Source organism: Momordica charantia (assembly GCF_013281855.1).
Source record: "Momordica charantia cultivar OHB3-1 chromosome 7 unlocalized genomic scaffold, Mcharantia_2.0 BLBB01000007.1, whole genome shotgun sequence".
NCBI lineage: Eukaryota > Viridiplantae > Streptophyta > Magnoliopsida > Cucurbitales > Cucurbitaceae > Momordica > Momordica charantia.
The window spans coordinates 17,359,979-17,373,292 of NW_028275165.1; the positions used below are offsets into that span (position 1 = coordinate 17,359,979).

General features: G+C 35.9%; 2 protein-coding genes, 1 long non-coding RNA gene and 1 pseudogene across 3 annotated transcripts; 1 reads left to right on the plus strand and 3 right to left on the minus strand.

Annotated features, from left to right (window-relative positions):
* Nucleotides 1-1,300: 1,300 nt before the first annotated feature.
* On the minus strand, nt 1,301-1,978 carry LOC148210473 (L-type lectin-domain containing receptor kinase VII.1 pseudogene; annotated as a pseudogene).
* Nucleotides 1,979-6,129: 4,151 nt separating this feature from the next.
* LOC111022771 (uncharacterized protein At1g28695) lies at nt 6,130-9,956 on the plus strand. Its single transcript, XM_022300016.2, has 3 exons — nt 6,130-6,471; nt 6,960-7,364; nt 9,370-9,956. Exons 1-3 carry the CDS (start codon nt 6,316-6,318, stop codon nt 9,883-9,885), a joined length of 1,077 nt encoding a protein of 358 aa, XP_022155708.2. The 5' UTR covers nt 6,130-6,315; the 3' UTR covers nt 9,886-9,956.
* On the minus strand, nt 9,269-10,375 carry LOC148210474 (uncharacterized). The gene is made up of 2 exons (XR_015792217.1): nt 10,247-10,375; nt 9,269-9,872 (listed from the first exon to the last, which is right to left on the minus strand). It is a non-coding gene; the product is annotated as an uncharacterized LOC148210474 (long non-coding RNA).
* A 364-nt stretch (nt 10,376-10,739) lies between these two features.
* LOC111022788 (adenosylhomocysteinase) lies at nt 10,740-13,033 on the minus strand. The gene is made up of 2 exons (XM_022300048.2): nt 12,218-13,033; nt 10,740-11,711 (listed from the first exon to the last, which is right to left on the minus strand). The coding sequence occupies exons 1-2, from the start codon at nt 12,926-12,928 to the stop codon at nt 10,965-10,967; spliced, it is 1,458 nt and encodes a 485-aa protein (XP_022155740.1). The 5' UTR covers nt 12,929-13,033; the 3' UTR covers nt 10,740-10,964.
* Between the last annotated feature and the right edge of the window lie 281 nt (nt 13,034-13,314).

Consider the following 13,314-nt stretch of genomic DNA (forward strand, 5'->3'; position numbering starts at 1 on the left):
CATGTAGTGTACAATCTATATATATGATCTTTTAATGTTTTCTCTCGAAGGAAAACTTTAATTCAAATATCAGCCTGTGAACTTGTTTTCGAATCAATGAGGTTGACAGTTTAGGCTTCTAGTTTTTTAAAGGTCTTCGACCTTGAGCTTGTTGAAAACTTCGACTTTTGATAAAGCTGTCTTATACATGTAGCTTAATGAAGTTCTTCGATTATGTAGTGTGATGAAGTCCTTCAACTATGGAGTTTGATAAAGTTCTTCGGCTATTTAACTTGATGAAGAGTTCTCCGGCTTGTAGTTTGTGAAGAGTTATTCGGCTTATAGCTTGATGAAATCTTCGGTTTTGTAGCTTGACGATGCAAAGTCTTCGACTTGTTGCTGACTAAGAGATGATTCAGTATTCTTGGAGTCTTAAGCTTTCAATACTTATAATGATTTTGAATGCTTTTGTGGCTCTGAATCTCTACTTCTCAATGTTTATGAATCTTTCTTAATCATTGTGAATGCATTCTCCTTCGAATAAGAAGTGACCCCATGGGCTTAATGGACGTGGGCCCAATCTCCTTATGGATTGATTCTATTAGCTTATGTGACGCTCGATTAGAGAGGATTGGTACATGAATGAATTGATACCACATTCAAATGAGAGAGATCCTGGACCATGGATGCATGGTTAAGAAATGCTCAAAAGAATTGATAGTTACTACCTATACCAACATGGTATAGGTAACTCAATCGTAAGAACTCAATTGTAACTCAATCGTAAGAACTCTAAAGTTAAACGTGTTTCACTTGGAGATTTATTAGACATTTTTTAAAGTTTAAAGATGTATTAGACGCAACATTAAAGTTTAGGGATCTATTACACACTTTTTAAAGTTAAAAACCCTCACAAGACAAAAACCTTAAATATTTAGTAACTAAATTTGTAAATTAACCAAATTAAAAATAATAATATAAAATCATTATCATTTTTCGTTTTTAATTACAATTTAATTACACAATTAATCTTGAAAAATGGAAGGATTCATGTAAAAACGAATTATTTAAGAAGTCTAAAATGTGTGCCAGAGTTGTTAAGGGACCTATCTTTGACTAAAAACTCATTAGTTCAAACCCTCACTTGTACGTGTTGTACTCATAAAAAAGAAAGAAAGAAGAAGTCTAAAATGAGTTTTTTTTTTTATTAATATTATTGTAAATCAAACTTATTTTAAAAATATTGTAGTTTAATTAAAAATATTAAAAGTATGGTAGGTTTTGAAATTTCTGGCTCTGGCTCTCCTCCGGTGCCCGACGATCAAAATCCACGAAATCGCTGCAAGGAAACAAAGGATGAGGAAATGTTGACTATCACACTGGCGATGAACCACTTCGATTTGGTGATCGGGTCTCTTGGGAGGACGAAGGAGGGAAAACCAGTGGTGATCAAACTCTCCCTTAACCAAAAATTGGTGTTACTGAAACTCCAGACCAAAATTTTGTGGTTCTGTACCAACTGCCCGGTGGCGCTCGTGAACCCCACAAACATTTCGTCCATGAAAATTTCAGAGAGATTGACAGAGACATTAAACAACAGCCGCCGCGACCTTCTCATCCCCGCCGGCGCCATGGTGACGTTCATGAGAAAATCGGAATAGTCGATCCAAACTTGGTAATTTTCGCCGCTATTAAGCTTGAGTCTATTGAACGAATCCCCTCCACTCCAGCCGCCGTCCGACCAAAACCCAGCCTCTTCGGTGGAGTTCATGGTCAGAGAATTAAAGTTGATTCCCACATGAGTGTCGTTGGGGTCCTTGAATTCTTGATTGGCAAACACATCGAATTTAATTCCAAAGACGTGGTTGTTGGGGTTCCCATTGAACGTAAATTTGAGAAAATCCAGATTCGGGGCAGAGCTAGTCCCTTCGATTCCCGCCGTTGGGACGAAGATGAAAACGAGGCCATGACCGGGCAGAATGTCATTGTAGGGAGCCATGGCGAAGACGAAGGAGATGGAGAAGGGGTAAACGCGAGAAGAATTGGGGTCCTTGGTGGAACATTTTTTTGATTTAGCCAAATTGTAAGAAGCAAACTAAAACTCTTAAAATATATACAATAATAAAATTAAACTAAACTCAAATGATATGAAACACAATTGTAACTTAACTTTTTACCCCTTTAAAATACAACTTATAAGATCCAAATATACGACTCAAATTATTAAAATTGCACCATCAAACTTTTTATTTGATCAATTAACCCTAAAATTATGAATAATTTCAATTTTAAGCCCTACTATTATTACTTAATTAGTGGTGCAACATAGTCTAGGGGTAAGTTTGCACATGTTTTTTTTTCTTTTTTAAGATTATAACTGTTATGGGATCGGAATTAGCCAAAGAAATGAGTCTCTACAGACTAGAGAGGCCCAACCAAGCAACGACAAAGGGAAGACCGAGCCGACAGGGCTCGGTCCCGACCCCTGCTCGGCCTGGGTCAAGCCCATCTTCCCTACTCTCTCGTTGGTTGACGTGCCCTGATCCATGAGTCCCTATGATCCAACAACAACAAATTAGATGGGCTCAACAATAAGGTTCTAGAAGACATAATTCTTATAAATAGAACTACCAGCTAAACCCTAGAGGTAAGCGAACATACCCTAATTACTTTACTGAGTAATTCTCCTATAGCTAACTTAATCATCGGATCCTGTATGATTGAAGTCACACCGATTTAGGGCTGCTCGATTTTGCAGGTATCCAGTCCCGTGATCATCAAGTTTGGTGGGTATTTGACAAGAACCAAGGAAGCCAAAATCCTAGCCTGAACGATAACATTATACAAAATTGAACCACATTTTTCAAATTAAAATTAATGAAATTATGACAATATGATTCAATTACAATTTATTTAATAAGTCAGAAAGAGTAATTGCTTAATTGAATTAGTTTTTTTTTAGTATAAAAATAAAATGTCACGCAGATTTAGAGAGCAGCCAGATCAAATTTAAAAATTATTAACCATTAAAATAACTCGAATGCTACAATGACTAACTGGTGATTTTTTAACCAATATAAAAATCTACATTTATTTAATTATTCGAACAATTACGGTGCAATAAGAAATAAAATAACAAGTAAACACCTATTTATGTTTTTATGTACTACAACGAAAAATACTTTTTTATGTTAAAATGATATAGATAATTAAATCGATGTGGTATGTCAACCGATTAGTAATATAAAAATATTCTCAATATATGTGTATTGAAGGTTCTAGAAATTCAGGTCGGGAGGGATTAATTCATATAAATATAACAGAAAATATCAATCTTAACGCTGAACTCGGTAATGTTTATCCTCAACTTTCAATTTCGTCGAATTGCACCTTGTACTTAGATAATTGTTGATATCTTAAGTTTTAAGTTATGTAGTAAATTTTACTCCATAATAAATTTTTATTTAAAAATTGGTTTGAAAAAAATATTCTCATATGTACCAAATTAGTTCTAAAAACATATATTTAGTATAAATTTATATGATTTAGACAAAATCGATAATAGAGTTGATTTTTTTTTTTTAATTTACAAGTTATGACAAAGTTATTTAATTATAAATTTTATACCTTGGATCAATTTAACGTGAGAAAAGCTTGATTTGATCATAACAAAACTCAAAGTATTTAGTAAAGTTTTTTAATTCAATTAACTTTTTATATAAATAGTTTAAAAAAGAAAGTAAAATAAAAACTATTATATGAGGGATGACTTTCAACTTATTATGGCCTCCTGTATAAACTTACTAGATATAAAAGTATAAATTATTTTAGAGGAAAAAAAGTACATTATTTAATTTAAAATGAAAAAAAGAAAATTTTAAAAGAAAGAGAAAATAAATAAATAAATAAACTATACAATGTAACGAAAGTGTCAGTAAATTAGCTCAGTTTTAAATTAATAAAATTTTCAAATAAATGACAGAACACAAATTCTCATTAATCGAAGTATTTTTTTTTTAATTTTGTTATTTTCATTTATAAAAAAAAATTGTTATTATCATTGTTGTTGTTGGTCAAGAAAAGGCACTTCATTGACTTTTTCAATAAAGACAACACAAATTCTCAAATGAAATTTCTCCATTCCATAACATCCAATTCTATGGACGGCTCAAAAGGATGGCAAGAGCATAAAGATTTATTGCAGTTCATTTATAGTTCGCCACGTGTTTATGCTACATCTTTTGGATTAATGCAAATCCTAACAGATCGATAGATGATAATCGAACCGAGCTACATATTATCTTTTGACCGACCTATACCAGGTACGAATCGATCTTGAAGAACATCTGTGGGCACGAAGGCAACGAGGATGTTGTTCGACAACACGCTGCATTTTCTGGGATGTCGAAAAGTCGTTGGAGTGCTTCAGAAGTCCTGTCGGGAATTCATTTATAAAAAGAGATTCATGCCTCCCACGCAAGGTACGCGAAACTATTTTCTCTAAGAACAATAGATCGGATTATGTACTAACTAAATCGTCTGAGTGCTAACTTTGTCTTGCAAGTACTTCAAACTTCAGTACACATCTTCCATGCTTCGCGGATCCAAGCTTGATCAATTTCACGATCAAACAAGGTAGTTGAAGGCCGAAATACAACTCCTCGGATTTTGAACTTGATGAATATCACTTCAGCAGTTCACTAAATCTCCAGTCTTGAAAAAGGCCGAGTCGAGGTAAATCGTGAAAATGCCCCTCAATTGCCATGCACAACCACAAGTCTCATGTCAAGAATCTCGAAGTCGAGCTAAGTAGCTTGGTGAGTGGGAGCCCACCAATCGGCGCCTATAACTCCAGATATAGCTTCCAAACACAGATACTCATAATCTAATTGTTTGTCCTCAAACAAATACTTCGAGCTCTTATTGACTCGAGGGTCGAAACTATTTTCTTTCTATGTGCAAGTTCCTTTGAAATTCTCTAAGTTTGTTTGTATTCTAAGGATGCAAAATTCGATAACAACACAATTCATCCATGGTATACAAATTCTTAATCATTTTCTCTTTATTTCCAATCAACGAAAGAAAATTCTTCAATTTAGAAAAGATGAAGTCAATGTAGTGGGTAAGAATTTTATTGAATCAAGAGATAAATATTATTCTATCGTACGTGTCAGTTTATTTTTTGAGTGTCCATTACGCTGAAATTTCTTAGTATTACTAGAGATATAGTATAAATCATCATTAATATTATTGAGTCACGTAATTAGTATGTATGTTGTTTTATTATATAGAGTTTACACTATTTGATTATTTTAGTCGGAGATAATATATAGTACAATATTGAAATTCTTTCCTCACTTATTTTTGTCACTTGTTCATGTTGCAATCTCATTCAAATGAAAGACTCAAAATGATACCATAATTCAAAATTCATAAACATAAATATATATTTTTTTCAATTCAAAAACCAACTTAACATAATGATCAAAGTTTGAGACTAAATTTCTAATTAAACTACGCAAAGACTTATAATCTCTTAAAACTTAGTTAAGTTGAATTTCAATTCTCTTTTTAAACTATGAAATTAGTAATAAGTAGAAAAATAAAATCTCTAACAAACGGTGATAACGACAAAACTACAGAAAATCATACTTTAAAATTTAAAATTTAAAAACTGATAAAGCTTACAGTTATTTAAGATTAATGGAGGTACACACAAGCTGGTCCAGACTCTCACGGCTATTAAAAAACATATTAGACTACATTAACGAGGACTACTTTTTATATATACTAGTATTTTTAAAAAGTTGAATATTTATCAAATATCATAGTCATTTATATATAAAACTAATAATATAAATAATAAATTACTTGAATTTTATATTTAAAAGTAATTTAATCATGGTTGTCCAAATAAATAGCTTAGCATTTAGCTAATTATTATTTTTTAAGGTAATTTAGTCATAGTTGTCAAAATAAATAGCCTACCATTTAGCTCTTTGAAAGGTAAGTCGTTTACATGTGTGTGTTTTGTAACAAGAATGACAAAAGTGGAGACAAATTATAATTTAATATATAAATTATATTAATGTAAATACTTTTTTAATTATAATTATCTTATAAATGATGTATAATTAAGGGGAAAAAAAAACTAAAACTCTTTAGCTTTGATAAAACTTGCAGCGTTCAGTTGACCTTAAATTCTCACTATATCTCTGAAGAATGGGAATGTTTAAGAGAATTTGGTAGTTTTTTCTTTTTCTTGCAAAAATCGAAAGATGAATTCCTGAAAAAACCTTCGTTCTTGTTCTTGTTCATTTCATCCACCGCATTTCCATGGATTTCCCGAAGAATTCCGTCGTAAATTATGTGATTCCGTCTTTCTTCCTTGCCGGAATTCTCTTTTTTACCATCTGGTTTTCCGCTGTCACGAATCCTTTCGGTCTTGTCTCCGACGGACGCCATTGCAGCCGCACCAAGCTTCAAAATCAGGTTACGATCGCATTTTCTCCATCTCTCTCTGTTTTAGGATTTTTTTCTCTGTGAAATTTGTCGGTCTTGATTAATCGCTGCCGAATAGTACTAGTGATTTTGGTTCTATTCGTCCATCTCTGACATTTTTGTGTAGTTTACAATTGATTGCGAAATCGTTCTGGATTAATTGTTGAAGAGCAATCGCAGTGATTTTGATTCTGTTGAACCACGAAACGAGATTACGAAGTCCTCTATCTCTGACATTTTTGTGTAATTTACAATTGAGTGCGAAATCAGAGCAATAGCAGTGATTTTGCTTCGGTTGAACACGAGACGAGATTATGAAGTCGTCTATCTCTGACATTTTTGTGCGATTTAGAATTGATTACGAATTCGTTCTCGATTAAATCGCTGCAGAATAGAACTAGTGATTTTGATTCTATTCCTCTATCTCTGAAATTTTTGTGCAAATTGATTATGAATTCGTTCTGGACCGATTGTTGCAGAGAAATAGTAGCGAATTTCTTTCTGTTTCGCCCCGAGACGAGCTTGAATCGGTTCTGGCCGGGGCTTCAATGGCGAACAAGACATTGATAATCGCCGTCGTGAACAAGGCGTACGCCGATCAAGAAACCGGCGCCGTAACCACAATGCTCGACGTGTTTCTCGATAGCTTCTGGCTCGGAGAAGGCACTCGGCCTCTGGTGAAACACCTTCTGATCGTCGCCGTCGATCAGACGGCGTACGATCGCTGCCGGTTTCTTCGCCTGAACTGCTTCCGGCTGACGACGGACGGCGTCGATTTCGGCGGCGAGAAGCTTTACATGTCGGCGGATTTCATCAAGATGATGTGGAGAAGAACAGAGTTTCTCTTGGAAGTTCTCAAACGGGGCTACAACTTCATCTTCACGGTACGTTCCCTTTTTTCGAGCAAATTTTTATTTGTTTGTTGAGATTTGATCGCTTATTTAGAAAATTATTAAGTTAGTTATATTGGTTAAGAGTAAATTGATTTTTTCTTTCTGAAAAATCAACAATTTGAAATTTCGTAGGGTCTTCACTTGGATGTGAAACTTAACCTACCAACTTGAGTTTAGGATAAAATATATGAACATGTATTAGACAAGAAAAAAAAATTCAAAATTATGGAAATATTTAGACTTATGTCATTTCAACCAAAAAAAGCTACTTAACTCATCATCACAATCTCTTAATTGGAGGTATATGTCAATTACTTCTTTGACTTTTCTTCTTTTTTTTTAATTTTGTTAGTTTTGGCAAAGTTATATGATGGTTTCAAACTTTTTTTTTTTCTAAAGCTTTATTTTCATTAAATTATTGAATTTTTTACATTGTTTTTTATTTAAAATTAATCAATGAATTAGTAGAAATTTTACACTAAGACAAGTTAATTTTTTGCAAAATTTGATTTTTGTAGTCAAGATTTATGGTGATGAAGTTGGAAGTTTAGGGTGAAAACTCAACTTGCTAGATTAATGGGTAAAATATGTGTGTGTGTACTGTATATATATTGTGATTTATTATGTTACTATGTTTTTACTTTTCGTAGCTACTATTTCTGAAGGTAGCACCCACCCCATAAACACCTTGAATTTTAGCCATTTGCAGAAGTTATCCCTTTTTAATTTAATATGAAATTAATTTTAAGACAAAAATATATATATATTAAAAACTGGTAAATTTATTGATATAAAAATGGTCAAATATAAAACCAAACCAGAACAGTAGACCCGAGAAAATTTAAGTAATGTTAATGAAAAAAAAAAAAGAAAAAAAGAAAAGAAGGATTGAATTTGAGGATAGATTTTAATTTGGTACCTAAATTTCAAAAAGTGATAGTTTGATCTCAAATCTTTAAAAAATAATTCTAAAAAGTCCTTGGGTAAGTGATACACTAACGGGATGTTCCGACAGTTGTGACTGTGAATTTAATTTTAAGTTGGTTTCAATTCTCTCTCTCGTTTCTCGAAATGTGGCGAAATCGTTTCAGGTCCTTGCTTTTTTTTGAGTTATTGTTTGGGATTGGGAAGCTTTCACAGAGAAATATAAAACTCTCCTTATGGTAAACAAAGCAACAGGGTATAAATCAATAAAGGTTGAGTTCTAATACATCTCTTTATCCTGCAAATTTCATTTTAGTACTCTCTCCAGCATCAAACAGGGAAAAAAAACTCAAAATTGCATCAGAAACTGGAGAAAGCAATACGAATTGAAACCAACTTAAAATTGAATTCACAAATTGAAGTGATGGAAGGATATTTTTGTAGGGAGATAATGAGAGATAGTAGGAGGGAAAATGAACGAAGAAGGGGAAGAGAGAGAGGAAAATCAATAAAAAAAAATTCATATAATTAAAAAATAATATAAAATTTATAAAATATCACACTCACCACTATCACGTCATCGTTCCGTTAGTATCGTTAACAAAAATTTGTCTCTAGTGACGTTTTAGAAGACGTGGACCATCACTTTTTGAAACTTATGGACCAAATTAAACTTATTCTCAAAATTTAAGAGACAAAAAATTGTATTTTACCTAAAAGAAGAACTCTTTTTTAGTTAAAACAGAGACTCTTGATATGATAATTTAAAATTATAAAAGAAAAAAAATCATATTTTGTAATTATTTTTCTTTTTAATTCTTAATTTCTTGTATAAGATATAACTTTTGTCCCTAAATTTGTATGTAAGCTTCTATTTAGTGATTAAATTTAGAAAATTGACAATTTGATTTCCGATTTTTAAGAAATGGTTCTAGAAAGTTGTTAGAGTCAAAACTTGGACAAGCATCATCTACAAAATTTTCCAACAAGCTTTCACGTAAGTGTGATGCCGTTCAAGATTCTGCACATTTTCCCTTGTTCTTGTTCTTGATTCCCATTAACAAATTTACAGGACACAGACGTGATGTGGCTGCGAAACCCATTCCTGAAACTAAGCCCCAACAAAACGGAGGATCTCCAAATCAGCACCGATGGCTTCTCCGGCAACCCATGGGGGGAGGAGAACTTCATAAACACCGGATTCTACTTCGTCCGATCAAACAACAAGACGGTGGCACTGTTCCAGAGCTGGTACGACCTCAAGGACAACTCCACTGGGAAGAAGGAGCAGGACGTTCTTTTGGAGCTTATCCATGGCGGAATAGCCAGAAAGCTCGCCCTCAGAATCCGATTCTTGGACACTCTGTACTTCAGCGGCTTCTGCCAGAACAGCCGAGACCTCCGACAGGTGGCAACAGTGCATGCCAACTGTTGTCGGAGCATCACCGCCAAAGTCACCGATCTCGGAACGGTACTCGTTGATTGGAAGAAGTTCAGGAAGTTGAGTGCGTATAAGAGGGTGGAGAATGCCACGGCGACGTTCCGATGGTCGCCGCATTTGGGCTGTATTAATTCCTGGAAGCAGTAATTGTAATCAAAATCGTAAATTTGAAACTATTTGTAAAATTTTTGTAGTTCTAAAGTCATCTTACTGATCTATTCATTGCATTTACTCTACTCACTCGAGAACCAACGGCATACACAATTTAATTAACCTTTTGAGAAGTGAGTATTCTAGTGAAAAAATGACGATCGTGGGCCACTTTTTTTACCCGATTTCTCCACACCAGAACTACCATAATTTTCTTATTTTATAAGATTATTATTTTTTCCCTAATTGCTTAAAATAAGTACAATATTTTTTAAAAAGTTATTTTTTAAGCAATTAAAAAGTATTATTAAGATATATAACACTAATAAAAACAATCTTTCTGTCTCATCTTTCCAACCTTGAGATTCATATCTTCATACCCGCAGTAGGTCGACTCTTCGTCCATATTAGCAAAGTAGTTTGGAAATGGTAGAAGATGACATACCAATTTTTAATTCTTAAAACACGTGGTTGCATTCCATCTTTGGTTATCAATTGAATTCAATTTCCTCAATTTCCTACCATAAAAAAATAGTATTATTTTTAAAATAAGTTTAAATATTAAAAGAAAAAAAAAACTAATGAATGACGCAACATCATTCAACTAACCCCAACAAGGAACAAATAAGTTAAGAAAATATCATGATTAGAGCATGTTTAACATTAAAAAATTACAAGAAATATCGTTCAAGAAAAATTATAGCCACTCAATAATCATTTTAAAGATGAGGATCAAATCAATGTGGTTGGAAAAGTCTTTTAGCAATATGATTTGTTCTTTTTTCGTTTTTCTCTTTCTACTAGTTTCACCGATGAAAACGATGACACAAATACAGTAAAAAAAATAAAACTGCAACAAAAACGGGTAAAATATTTTTTTCACACAACCAAATCTAACCTTCCTTATTCAACCCAAACATTTGGGTCTTTTCTTCAACAACAGACCCATCTCCCCTTTCAAACCACTAAACCCCAAAGACTTCCAAAAAAACAGCCTTAAATCTTTCCTAACACAAATCACTGAGTTGTGAAAAACACGCCTCCTGAATTGATCGCAATCGATGTCGATTCTTCTCTCAGTACCTGTAGTGAGCAGGCTTGTATGGACCCTCGACGGGCACGTTGATGTAGTCAGCTTGGTCCTTGGAGAGCTTGGTGAGCTTGGCACCGAGTTTGCCGAGGTGAAGAGCGGCGACTTTCTCGTCGAGGTGCTTTGGCAACACATAAACCTTCTTCTCGTACTTCCCGGATGCCCTCTCGTTCCAGAGCTCGAGCTGTGCGATCACTTGGTTGGTGAAAGAGCAGGACATCACGAAGCTGGGGTGGCCAGTGGCACAACCCAAGTTCATGAGTCGCCCCTCGGCCAACACGATGATGCCTGAGTTGGTTTCGGGGAAGACCCACCTGTCTGTTTGAGGCTTGATGGTGATGCGCTTCACGCCGGGGTATGATTCGAGTCCGAGCATGTCGATCTCATTGTCGAAGTGACCAATGTTGCAGACAATGGCATTGTTCTTCATCTTCCTCATGTGGTCAACCATGATGATATCCTTGTTACCGGTGGTGGTGACAAAGATATCGGCCTCAGCGAGGGCATCTTCCAGGGTGAGAACTTGAAGGCCTTCCATGAGAGCCTGAAGGGCACAAATTGGATCGATCTCGGTCACGATCACACGAGCTCCAGCTTGCTTGAGGGCAGCAGCACAACCCTTTCCAACATCTCCATAACCACACACAACGGCAACCTTACCGGCGATCATGACATCAGTAGCTCTCATCAAACCATCAGGAAGAGAGTGTCGGCATCCATACAAGTTGTCAAACTGGAAACAACATCGAAGAAAAACCCAACTCTCAGCATTTTCACTTCTTAAAATGTTAAGAAACAAATCTAATCAGAAATCACACAGAAGTTTGTAGCTCAAAATTAACAAAGAAACGTAACAATGGCTGAAGCTGCGGCGAAATTACAAGTTATCAAACGCGAAATCTAAGCGTAAGCTTGATTATTAGTTAATTTCCACAAAACAGGGTAACTGAAACGACTTCAGTAGACCAGAAAGAAGAAAGAACAATGGTCAATAACAACGAACTAACTCATCAGTTTGTTTCAGTCCACTAAGAGATGGAAAAAGCAAATCCAGAACATTATGCACACAGTACAAGCACAAGAAAGTGAAAGTGAAGGGCATGGATGAACAATTTGTTACTAGATCTGACGCCTACGGATTTGAGCTGAAAAATGAACATACTAATCGGATCTGCAGCAACATATAACTCGTACAGAGAACAGAATTCCAGATCTAAAACGAAGGGACCGAGAAAATACCTTGCTCTTGGTGACAGAGTCATTGACATTAATGGCGGGGAACAACAAGGTTCCACTGGACTGCATCTGGTAAAGCCTCTTAACACCAGTGGTAGTTTCCTCAGAAACTCCAACCAATCTCTCCTTCATCTTGTGGTACCTCTTAGGGTCAGACTTCAATCCATCTCTGATAATCGTCAACACGATCTGGAACTCCGCGTTGTCAGTAGACGACGGATCCGGAAGAGCACCGGTCTTCTCATAAATCTCCTCGGCCTTAACTCCCTCATGAATCAAGAGAGTAGCATCACCGCCATCGTCCACGATCAGATCCGGACCACCGCCGGGGCCCCAGTCCAGGGCGCGCTCAGTGCACCACCAGTACTCCTGGAGAGTCTCGCCCTTCCAGGCGAACACGGCGGCGCTGTCGCGCGCAATCGCGGCGGCGGCGTGGTCCTGAGTGGAGAAAATGTTGCAGGAACACCAACGGACCTCGGCACCAAGAGCGGTGAGGGTTTCGATCAGCACCGCCGTCTGAATCGTCATGTGGAGCGAGCCGGTGATCCGAGCTCCCTTGAATGGCTGCGAGGAGCCGAATTCGGCGCGGCAAGCCATGAGACCGGGCATCTCGACCTCGGCGAGCTCGATCTCGAGGCGGCCGAAGTCGGCCTGAGACATGTCCTTCACCTTGTACTCCCGGCCGCCGGCGGTCTTCTCGACGATCAGAGACATTGTGAGAGGATTTAGGAAGAAGAAGAAGAACACAGAACCCTCAGTTTTCTGCGAACAACAAGAAATTCGCAGAACAATGAGAGAAATGTGAGCGACGAAGGATAGAGCGGAGCGAAGGCTCTATAAATAGGATCGAATCGGAAATGGACGGTCCAGATTCCGGGGTGGGAAATCTCAGATTAGGGATTTGAGATCGTGATTTTTTCGGGTCTGGTTCTTTAAACGGGTTCGGGTCCGGGTTTTTGGACCGGGTTTGGGTTGGTCGGTAGATCTGATTAATGGAAGTGCCAGAAAGTTGAGGGATGTGGTAATAATGATAAAATATAATTCTTTTTTTTTCTTTTTCGTTTTTGAGGTCATTTAATTTTGATTATATATATATATTT